At 47.2% G+C, this 11,733-nt stretch overlaps 3 protein-coding genes across 3 annotated transcripts; 2 read left to right on the forward strand and 1 right to left on the reverse strand.

Annotated features, from left to right (window-relative positions):
* Positions 1–96: 96 nt before the first annotated feature.
* ASPBRDRAFT_128021 (fungal specific transcription factor domain-containing protein) lies at positions 97–1,324 on the forward strand (the record flags this gene model as incomplete). Its single annotated transcript, XM_067618020.1, has 2 exons — positions 97–200; positions 268–1,324. The coding sequence occupies 2 exons, from the start codon at positions 97–99 to the stop codon at positions 1,322–1,324; spliced, it is 1,161 nt and encodes a 386-aa protein (XP_067478347.1).
* A 6,358-nt stretch (positions 1,325–7,682) lies between these two features.
* Positions 7,683–8,600, reverse strand: ASPBRDRAFT_207730 (DUF1772 domain-containing protein). The gene is made up of 2 exons (XM_067621810.1): positions 8,368–8,600; positions 7,683–8,311 (listed from the first exon to the last, which is right to left on the reverse strand). The coding sequence occupies exons 1-2, from the start codon at positions 8,444–8,446 to the stop codon at positions 7,845–7,847; spliced, it is 546 nt and encodes a 181-aa protein (XP_067478348.1). The 5' UTR covers positions 8,447–8,600; the 3' UTR covers positions 7,683–7,844.
* A 1,898-nt stretch (positions 8,601–10,498) lies between these two features.
* Positions 10,499–11,642, forward strand: ASPBRDRAFT_30846 (uncharacterized protein; the record flags this gene model as incomplete). Its single annotated transcript, XM_067622824.1, has 2 exons — positions 10,499–10,548; positions 10,628–11,642. The coding sequence occupies 2 exons, from the start codon at positions 10,499–10,501 to the stop codon at positions 11,640–11,642; spliced, it is 1,065 nt and encodes a 354-aa protein (XP_067478349.1).
* Positions 11,643–11,733: the final 91 nt, after the last annotated feature.

Raw genomic sequence — 11,733 nt, forward strand, 5'->3', positions numbered from 1 at the left:
TCAGCTTTGATTGTCCTAGTGCTTCTTTGGGATTCAGAAGGGCAATCAAAAAGATTTCATACTCTGAAAAGCCTCGCGTATGCGAAGGCAATTCAAATGGGGATGCATAATGTAGATGCAGGTTCGTCAGACGTTGGGCGAGATCTCCTCGAACAGGAGATGAAGCGCCGTTTATGGTGGCACTTCACTTGTACAGATTGGTTAGTCTTAAGCGTGCCATCAAAAGCAAGCTTACCTTTATAACTAACCATACTACACACATCTCAGGTTACTTGGAAGCGCACCCGGCCCACAGCAGGGTATTTACATGATCAGCCCTCACCACATGACAGTCAACCATCCTGCCAATATCGAAGACGAAGATCTGACCGAAGAGGGTATTCATCGACCCCCGAAACCCGACCATCACCCAACTTCTATGTCATTCTTCCTCTGTCGCCTCAAATTTGCCCAACTCTGTCGCGAATCCATGGACGCAACTCAACATGCACAGAACACGCAACCCTCACAACCGATATACCCGCTCATACTGGAAATAAACGACAAGTACATGTCTTTTCTCAATAATCTACCGTGGTTCTTCCGCCTTGAGGACGAGAAAGAAGACGAGGCAAAGCATGCAGAATTAGCAGAGAAGCAACCCTACATCTCGCATCAGCGCGCTGTGCTTCTATATGGCATTTACTCACGTCTGGGCCGCCTTCATCGCCCATTCGTCACCAAAGGTATCGCAGACCCTAGCTTTGCAGCTTCGTACAATATCGGTATCGAGTGCGCGGAGAGACTCCTCCGGATCCGTCGTATGACGGCGGTCCACGGGAGTCAGCTGCTTGACATATTCGGTCGCTCGCAGAGTGTTGACCAGCATACCTTTAATGCTATGCTATTGCTCACAATAGATATTATGGCGCATCCGAACTCGCCTGATTCAGAGCGCCGCAGAGCGGACGTCATTGAGATATGCCACATTTTGCAAGATAAGCATGTAAGGCTGGGTCAGCCTGCGAATGGAATTAGTCGAGCCGTGCAAATGCTGTTGGATATCGTGCGGAATTCGAACGGGCCCCACCTCAAGCGCAAAGATCGTATTGACAGCACCGGTCGGATTGTTTCAGATACTGCGCAAAGTATGGATAGTCTGGTGGTTCCGGATCAATGCACGATGGCATCGGAAGCATCGTATCAAACGGCGTGGATCGACGAGTTCCTTTCAATATCTGATGATCAAGATATGGACACCCTTTTCGATGAGCTCTGGGGATCTTACTCAGAGACGAGCATTCCATCTCGGGAGGGCTTCTTGAACTGGGAGGGGCTATCCTAGTGGCTTTTATGGGGCACGTCGTCGTATAAGGGTATTAGTGTTATGTTAAGAGAGGACAAACTCGAGGCTACTTGAGATACAGGCATAATTGACTTGTACTCGCTCATCAGACCAAAGCGGCCAATGTCTTCTGAGCAACACTAAGAGCCCTGACCTGCAGACCTGGTCCGTGCAGGTGGCTTACACCAAACCCACCAATAGCACCTGCAATCCTCCGCACATGAATCCTGCATAGGCCATATCACGGATACACAAGAAGTAAAATTCATGCAGGCCTGTGCATGAAAATGTGGGACGGAATGACCTTAATGAACCAATCATATCACCGATACGGTAGCACACGCATGCATGTCAACCTCAGCACAGACCAGGCACTAATGCACGGTGTTGCAGGTTGATGGTTCTAAAATATAGCACTAATGCACATGGGTGCATGACGGATGGCTCTAAATATGGCGCTAATGCACTGTGTTGCAGGTTGATGGCTCTAAAACATGCCACTAATGCACATGGTTGCAGGGCAGTCGCTCTAAAATAGGCACTCACGCACAAGACTGCATATAGAATGGCTCTAAAACTGGGATTCACGCACGGTGTTGCAGTGCGATTGCTCTAGAAGAGGCATTAATGCACGGTGGTGCAGGATGATGGCTCTAAATATACCACTACTGCACAGTGTTGCAGGGCGATGGCTCTAAACATGCTACTAATGCATGGGCCGACTAAATGGCGCTAAATAATGCGCTAATGCACATGGTTGCAGGTTGATGGCTCTAAAAGAGACGCTAATGCACGGTGTTGCAGGACGATGGCTCTAAAATGTAGATCATCACGTGGTGTGTCCAATCATATCCATGGTTACCATCTACAATTGACCCACAGGATATTCGAGGTGATTGGACTTTGTCCGGGCCTGGAGTACTGATATTTTCGGGGGGGGAAGACTACTGCTTTTTATTATGGAGGAAGAAACATACCATACATTCTAGCTAGACTACTGTATTATTTTCTAGCTTCAGAAGAGAGAAGAAACAATCTGGCAATCTACTATCAGTCGCTAGAACAAGGACCCGTAGTCCACACTTAGCACGGTCGCATATTCTTGATTCTGGTCTTTGTTGATTTATAGTAAGTATATACATAGTAGAGATACTATACTACTTGTTTATATGTTGCATGAAGGCATATTGACGCTAACCAGCTCGACACCATGTCTTGAACACCCGCAGCGCCAGAATACATCTCCATCGATATCACCATTCAGCTCTTCTAAAGTAGTACCCAGTAACTGTATAGGCGACGGATAGGATTTGCATGCGGCTGATATCCTGACAGACAGTGTGAGATGTAAAGAGGTCTTCGACGAAGCAGCGAAAGCGTGGGTGCTTAAAAACAGTTCGTCTTGTTCTGTGCATTGTGAAACCGAGCCGAGTATGTCTTGATTCGGTGGTTATGAGTCCAGGTCCCGTCGTTCCACAGATATGGGACGAGGATGATACCCGTCGGACATTATCTGACGACTAGAGCGTGGCTGATACACAAAGCTGAGCTGGCGGTCGCAGTATGCCTTGTGGACCACATACGCAAGGCAGCAATACCTCGAGCTGTTCTCCGCTAGTCCATCTTATAGACACCAGGACTGGCACAGTACCACAGATCTTGTCGTGCTCTCTCCTCAGTTTGAATCTTGTGCACAATTCCTTAATCTGGTTAAAAAGCTGTACCGCGAAAACGTATCTTCTTCTTAGGGACTTACCCATGTATGCTATGAGTCGTGCTAGTCCAGAAGTATTCTTTTGCCTCCACTACAAGGTTGCATGATTCGGTTGCGGCGTTTTTATACCATAGGCTATAGTCGGCAAGCCTGGTGAAATTGGGCTTCTTTACAAAAGAATTTATCCATTCTAGCTCGCGTTCACAGTGGAGAAACAGATGCTGAGCGTTCTGCATGTGAATTTGTTGATTGAGAGCGGAAATGAATATGTATCAATATGGCATCCAGCCGGCATCTCATAGCCGCCTACTAGGAGATGGTCTCACAAACGCACGGTCATACATATAAGCATTGTGATTAGTAGACCGTCTTGTACTCATCCGTGGGGTTTGTCAAAGATCGTAGACCAGAAAAGAATAAATCTGGAAGCTATCACAGGGGAACAAGCAGGTTTCTTGAGGGTCGTCCTGTATAGCACAAGTAGGATCTCATGATTCAGGCTTGGACTGAAAAGAGACATTCTAGCTCGAGAGTGGTATTCGTAGGCAAGATTCTGATTCTTTCCTTCCTTGGACGACCCCATGTAGGCAGAAAATATTCCTCTTCATGCTATTCAATATGTTCGAAAGAGCTTGGACCCAGTTAAAGTGACTGGAGTCTAACTTCTGCCAAAATGAAAGTGTGGCGTTGGCATCTGCCTCAGCCATATCTATATAAAATAAAAGAAAATAAAAGCTATCTCAAAGTGAGTGTTGGGGTAGTGAACGAAGGTTGGTAAAAGTGGATGTCGCAAAGAGTGACAATAATGCCGGTTAACGAGCGTTGTCAAACGAGCGACTGATCTCAAGAAGTCGAGATAAGATGGGACATTCGATGGAGACTTGATGGCAGTAAATGAATTGTCTGGACGACATATTGTCTATGCCCCGGATTGAAAGTTGTTCCCTCCTGTATCATGTGTTCAAGACCAGGTGTACCCTTTCATTGGGAAGTTTTCCAAATTGTTGATGCATGCTAGGTTTTGTCTCTTGGTGATAGAGACTAGCTGTCAGGAATTCTTAAAGTCTCATTTCTGACGGACGAGACCCGAGGTCACCCATTCTAGCCAATCCTGGTCACTTAGATGAAGCAACTTCAGGGTACTGTCTCTCTTATTGTTTTCATCAGTGCTGTCTGTCTTGTCCCTTACTGCTCTCCTCCTGATGTCATGTGTACAGTGGCAAATTGTGTCAGCCTATATAAATTCTGTAAAGGGCTTGCAGCGTGCAGTATTATAGCCGGAATGGGATATTAATGTGCAAGCCCATTAAAGGTGCTTTCAGCCAATGATCACATCTCCTAGCCCTGTCCCACAGCGGAAGGGATAATGTTGCTCGCAAGACAGCAGACTGTGCCTGGTTCCTTGTAGAGCCTGGTCCAGCGTAGCTCAGGGCAAGCTGTTGTAGTCTTTACATGGTCTGTGCCGCCAACAAGCCGTCTCTGTCACTGATCGTGCCGGTAGAGACGACCATGGACTGGGGATTGGGCATACGGATTTTCAGGACAAGCGAAGCAACATTCAAATATTTCTTTGGGTAACGAGCTTGATAAGTTGATGATAGCTCGCGTGTAAAGCTATCGCTGGTTCTCAACAGTGCTATCTTGTGAACTAGTGTGTTGCATGAAGCGACGAGTAGAATAGCTATTGACTGCAGCAATATGGTCCAAAAATAATCACGATGCTTGCATCAAGAGACTGTCATCAATAGTCATAGCTATACACTGCAAGGTTGGCCAGATCTTTGTTTTATCAGAAAGCAAGGTGTTGAGAGTCCTACTTGGGTGGATTCTGAGCTTGTTCACTGTTTGTTTATGTATATGCCGCGCCTAATGCATAATGCTGAGTATTTCGTGTCAATCTCTCTTAGGGCTTGATAAAGAAGATTCAGCCGTGGTATACTTTCAGGGTGCACGACCCATCTCCGGCATGAATCTCACTAGTTCTGATCCTTATTCTATGCCGGAGTCATCAGTCCTTAGCGATTTTGTAGGTGTTGTTTGTAGTCCATCCCACTTGCTGCTCATTGGGCATGGGGTCTGCATTTCTGGGTATGTTGGGTATGTTGGGTACATGTGGTCGATGGTCCCATACACAGGGGATTAGCGATGCATTATCCACGAGGCACTGGGGAGAGTAGTAGCTGTTTTTAGTAGCGGCTGCCGAAGGATGACCGTTTCCGCATATCCTGTACAGAGACATCAATCTTGCTCATCTCCTCTTTTTGCTCCCCCAATGACTTCTTCATTGTCAACACCCGCAAGTCCACCGACAAGGTATATTGATTGTCTTGACGTGGAAATGATTTCGATTCCCTGTCCGTGGTTCCACCGATAGGTACAGAGAACGTACTAGGCCTATCATAAGACAATCGTTCCGGGAACCAGTGTTGAAGAGTAGAGACTCCTAGGTATAGCTGTCGGTACCTATACCCCATAATGTCATACCTATACTCGGCGTGCGTCTGGCAAAGCATAATGTGGCATTGAGGTATCAATGATATCCTGCTCACCTAGTATAGAATGAAGATTAGAGGACCCGCTGAGGAGTTGTGGTATTTGAAGACCGTGACAGATGATGAAGGTAGGCGGAGCTCTCAACTCCCAACATTTTCCAGATCCAGGCAGTAGTTGCTAGTACTACCTCCTGGATTCTTTTTTTTGTCATCCGCAGCCTTGGTCGCCAGAGTGTTCAAGCTGTGTTCTTTATCATTGGTTCTCCTTCCAAGCCACAGGCAATCAACGCAGCTTGTCCCCACTTTACCAAGCTGTGTGGCCGTTCTAGGACTATCTAGCCATGGTTTGCAGCCTTTAGAGTGTATAGATGGCTTCCAGGCCATATAGCTGCTTCCCCGTATATTTCGTCCACTAACAGAGAGCCTCGTAGTGCCGGCGCCGTGGGGATCTATTATACTGTAGGATGTATCAATCGTCAGACAGCAGGACCGAAGACACTTATCGGTTTGGCATTCCGGTTTAGCCTATCCGCTGTTCCTTTCTCTTGATATATATGAAGGGGCCAAGGGCATCGACTCCATCGGTGTCCCTCTGTTGTAATACCCTTTGTCCTTCTGTCGAGATTTCCGCGGGTTGGTTTCTGCAGCTTGCACAATATTGTGTATGGCTTCCCAGCATATGAAGTTTCTGTGTTTTAAGATGCCATTAGACATGATGGGTGGCAGTATTTCCTTCCAACAACCGTAAAGTGTTGTTCAGTCGGTAGGTTGGCAAAAACAGGCGATGGGAGTTGGTAGAAGTCTAGGAGGGCGCCCATGGAGCCATGTCCATGTCAGGGCCCCATCAGCTCGAGGTCTCTCATGTACCTCTATAAAGCTAGACAATATCAAGCCCAGCTGAGGTACTAGCACCCTCTTTTCTCTGTGTAGCGGGTATTGTAGTGTTTCAGTACCCGTACTACTAGTAGGTCGTATATATCAATTCTGAATGAGGAGCAGCTCATCACCAAGTATATGGTATGAAGCAACCTTCGAGGATCTATCAAGATCATGTACAGATCCGCACAATGTCTCCACCTTTCTCTGGTCCTGCCCACCATGGAGGATTGCATGGGAGATACTTGCTTCCGTCAGAGCAGCGCTGATGTATTTCTCTTCTCCTGGGAAGTATGTCCATACGACAGCTTTCTTCTTCTTGAAGAACACTTAATCACGGATGTGCTTAGCATAAGGCGGAGCTCTGGAGAACCACGCAGAAGAAATTTCAGGCCACAGTCTTCCATCACCGTCTCGTCTGTGACAGTGTCTGTACCCAGCTAGTCCATATGTTGCACGTAAAGGGCTTTCCAGTGATGTTATCCAAATTCGAGAAGCCATTATATTTTGGTGAGGATCTTTGCAGTTACTTTCCGATTGCTACCATCCTCTCCAATCGAGATGTGGAACATTTCTTCAACCTCTTCAATTCTGAGCTTGGTAACGACCAGAATGTGGCCTTCGACTAGCTTTCTTGCTGAAAAGCAGATTACTTCTTGCAGGCTGTGCTTGGCCGATGCCATAGTCTTTGTGTAATGACACTGTATAGTGGTTATATCAAGATCTCCATTCTTCGACTAGAGTGATACTGGTATAGCAAGCATACTTTCTGCTTGCTACAAGTGTGTGTCTCATTGAGCAGGGAGTGCAAAGAATTGAATCTGAAATATTGTGAGGTTCTCTGTTTGCATATTTGGAAAGTATACTGGTAGATGGTGATGATTAAGGAGAGAAAGATGTTGAAGAGAAAAGTTGGAAATGGGGGGTTTGGTGGCTATTTATGCTACGAAATTGGAGAGGGAATTATTCTATATGGAATATTATTCATTCTTATTGATGCTGGTGAAGCCTACATTGATACACATTGAATTGCATATCCTGGCTTTCGAGGTCGTGAATATCAATATTCCTCGTAGAAAGAATATACTCCCAACTGGGACATGTATCCTATTCCCAAAGTCAAAGTTGGATGGTGAATACCCTATATCTTGGCATACTTCCTAATGCGCTCGACATCAAATAGTACCTACTAATACCCGCTATGGTATCTTCTTAGCATTGATGCGCCGGTTATTCACCTGGGTATACTAATTACCTATCGAGAGACTATCTTTCAGTGACAATCTTATCAATAAATTGCCGTGGAACTTGCAATGCCAAAGCTGACAGGAGAATACACATATATATTACAATTCGACCTTATCAATTAATCGTACAATACCCATTAACGCCCGCTTTTCCTTCACTCATCCCATACTTATAATCCCACAGACATAAATCAAGGCACAACAGCCAACAATCCCACGAAGAACCCAGCCAGAGGCCACATAGCCCTCGCAGCATTGAGCCATGCCCACCTATTCAACAATCCCAACACTCTCTCCCCATCCTGAGGATCCTTCTCCTCCTGCACGCCCACCTTCGCCTTTTCCATCAAGGCATCATTCGTCCCCTTCATGACCAGAATAGTCCACGGCACAATGGCAATGGTCAATGCGGCGGAAATCGCATATGTGGTGGAACTTCCTCTAGGGGCAATGGCGGCCAATGTGCTCTCTGCTCGTGTCGCCCAGGATAAATACAAAAGGGTGGTGGTGGTGAAGAGAGCGATCGGTGGGGCGCGGTTTTTGCCCGTTTCGTAGACGAGGGCCCATTGTTTGGTGATTATCGATAAAGGGATGCGGTGCTCTTTGTGGGATTGCAGGAGAGCTGGGATTGTCATATAGGAGAGAGAGAAGATGTTTCCTGTAGATTATATTGTTAGTGGGAGTTTGGTGGTTGGGGATGAGAGAGGGTAGTACCCGAGAGCCAAGCGGCGCCGCTGAGGCCGATGGCTTGAGCTACGCAGAAGCTGGTTGGGAGTGTCTCTGTTGTATACATGGTGGATGTGGTGGTGAGGTGTGATGAATAGTTTAGTTTGTTGGCTTAGAGTGGATGGGGTGGTGTGGTTTATATACGAGATACTACTGAGTAGGTGGAGTCATGATGCCATCGGCGAGCTTAAATATTCGTGGTCAGGGCCTAGACTTGTAGACTTGATATGGCGAGCAGCTTATGTTTGACTAGTCACTAGTATAGTATGTGACTAACTAGCTAATATAGATAGTGAGTCAGGCCACTGATTTATCGCCCCGCATTCTTCCTTGCTTGGTGAGAAAGAAAGGAAGTTGACTGGGTGGCAGGGTGGATGCCTCGGCTTTAGCGGGTTTTGGACCGGTCGGGTGGGTTTTGGAGTCCGATATCCATCCATATCAATGTCGATGCAGCTCACTCCAATGTTTATGGTTATTTGCTAGTATCTACAATAGTATTGTGGATTCCAGTATAGAATGGAACTACGGGGTATATAATAATCTGTGCGGTCGCAACTTCTACCTCGCCTCTCCTCTTCCCCGTACGGCAACTGCTGGCACTAAACACCGCACTGCAGAGTACAAAGTGAACACCACCACAAACATCATATTCACTCGCATAATGGCAGATTAGATGAACACGTCGACGCGTCTTGATAACTAGAAGTGGATTTTCGCGATGCTTCAACATCTCGACCAGCCACTGTGTATGATTGGTCCGTGGAGGAATGATGTTTCTGATATTCTTTATCTGATCAATCTGCCCCATTGCCAGAAGTGAATAGATAAAGGCAGAATAGTCCGAGAGTGGGCAAGTACTCTGTAGGTCAGTGTGACGTTGTCAATAAGAATACCCCAGCCCACATCATCCAACAAAACAATCATCTACCCCATGTCGATAATCATTCGAACAACGTGGCTACCTACTCCATAGTAAGCACCCAGCACGCCTCCAGCAAACCGCAGCATAAGCAACTAACAAGAATCTTTCTACCGACTAAGTTCAACCCGAAACTTCCAGCATCTTACTGTGTCCAGACTAGTCCCAAGTGAGTAAAGTAGTTCGCAGCTCGTTATGTAAGCCTCACAAGGCTGACTGTCAAGCAGCTGACATCCCAGCATTGCACGCATCCTCCCACAAACCCCAAACAAAGAATTCTGACAGTCTGACAGGGGTCACAGCCTCCTTCCACGGAGACCAGTAGAAATTTCAGCACCGCCTCTCTCTCTCTCTCGGCCAAGACTTTCCGAACGGACGAAGCTTTGGAACATGCGAAAAAACGAATACGGAGGATAGCTCGGACGCCGCCCGACCGACACAACTCTACATCTGCCTGCAACCATCCATGAACAGAGTGCCAATGGTTGCACCGTGACCCAGTGAGGATCGCAAACTGGAAGACCCTCGCAAGCAAAATCCGCTTATCTAACCCACTAATTCACTAATCACCAACTAATCAAATTTCGCATCCTCGGCAGCGATCGTATCCGTATCCGACATCCCAATTTGTGCGGGAATCCATTCATCTTCGCGCGGAAGTCGCAAAGACATTTCCCCACCGGGAAGATTTCCTCAGCAAATGAAAGGCTCCGAAGGAAGGCTGAATCTTGGGTCTAAAACTCTCAGCAAGCAGCATGCCATCTTGGTTCCTTTTCCTTTTCCCTTTTTCCCCTTCAGCCCAGTCCGTGGCCCCGCCCCGCCAAGACAATAAAAAAAGAATAAGCTTGAACGGTCAAATAATTTCGTATGAGGAGTGGGTTTTAGGCATGTTTGACCTAGGCTACCGTAGTAACTGATTAGTTGGTCACACTCACTCTAACTAGTCTCTACATTTCATGATGGTAGAAATGGAAAAGTTAGTGCCTGGATCGGCGCCCCGTGCGATGGGAACGAATACGATCTATGCAGGATGCAGAAGAGGCCGACAGGGCTGGGAGTGAGAATGGGATTGAGTAATAAATATGTGGTCTCTCTCATTGATGATTATATTCCATTCACTTTTAGCTATACAATCCTTGACATTCTCACTTCGACTACTACCACTACCACTACCACCCTATACTATACAAGTAGTATACAATGTCCATCCAAGACAGCGACGGAGAAAGCTCCATCTCCAGCCAACCAAGGTACATACATACCACTTCTATATCCAACAATTCATACCATCAACACCATAACTAACCAAGATACAAAACAATTGAATAGATCAAAAACCCCCAAACACACCTTCCCCCTCGCACACCCACCCCCCAAATCCAGTCCCTGCCTACGCCTCACCCCGCGCCTCCTCCTACAAGTGCAACAACTCTCAACCACCACCTCCAAACCCATCCGCCAGCGCGTCCTCCCCATTCTTGAGATCTACCAACCCCCTCGCCTAGGGAAATCCCTCCCCAAATGTCCGCGCAAACTGCACAGCCGGGATCTGTACATTCTCCAAAGCGACGCCTATACCTCTGACATAACCCAACCATCATCATCGTCATCGAGTACGAACTATCCTATTGCTGCGGGGGTAATCTACAACAACACCAACACCAATACCAAGAAATCCACACAACAACAAGGAAACACATCTACAAATCCCCCCGAAGGAACAGAATCCACTACTACAACTAGTAGTAACGATGAAATCTACCTCCCCACCACCCAGCAAACCTGGTCCGCAACCCGTACCTCCCGCAACGGATACCGCTTCATTCTCCGACAGCCGAAAACCTCCTCGCACGGAGAGACCGTCGTGGTAGAATGGCGGCGAAAGACAAAACCCACTGCTCCAGGAGCAGGAGCAGGAGGAGTTCCTCGGCGGCCAAGAACCGCATCCGCCTCGGCGTCGGCGGCATCGGGATCAACGGACTCCGACCAAAACACTCTCAACACTAACACTAGTACTTTTAGTACTACTACCGAAAATAATAATGGAAACCCTTGCGAGGAGGACAATGACCCTACTATTAGTGCCGATGCTAATCCCCGGTTTGTGCTATGCGTTAGTGCCATCGGAGCCGGAGCAACAACTACCAATGCTGGCGCTGCCGATCAACGTGTCATCCGACGGTCGGGGCTGGCTGGACTAGAAAAAAAAGGGGTCAAGGTTGGTGGGTGGGATGCGAAACAAGTACGGTTTTTGGAGGAGGTCGGGTTAGGTGTTGGAGAAGAAGTGGTCACGTTGATTTTGACTCTGGGTGTGTATGTCGGTTGGGGGGAGGGGTGGTTCTAGTTACTATCTCACTCATTATCTCACTGTTTACTGTTCAGGGGGAATCCTTATTCCTTGGTGTGTTTCAACTGTTTACAATCGTTCGGTGTTG

The sequence above is a fragment of the Aspergillus brasiliensis genome (genome assembly GCF_001889945.1).
Source record: "Aspergillus brasiliensis CBS 101740 unplaced genomic scaffold ASPBRscaffold_7, whole genome shotgun sequence".
Lineage (NCBI taxonomy): Eukaryota > Fungi > Ascomycota > Eurotiomycetes > Eurotiales > Aspergillaceae > Aspergillus > Aspergillus brasiliensis.

Coding starts and splice junctions, on each gene's coding strand:
- ASPBRDRAFT_207730 (XM_067621810.1), bottom strand. CDS start 8,446: ATGTATACAACAGAGACACTCCCAACCAGCTTCTGCGTAGCTCAAGCC. Junction 8,312..8,367: donor CGGCGCCGCTTGGCTCTCGG/GTACTACCCTCT, acceptor TATAATCTACAG/GAAACATCTTCTCTCTCTCC.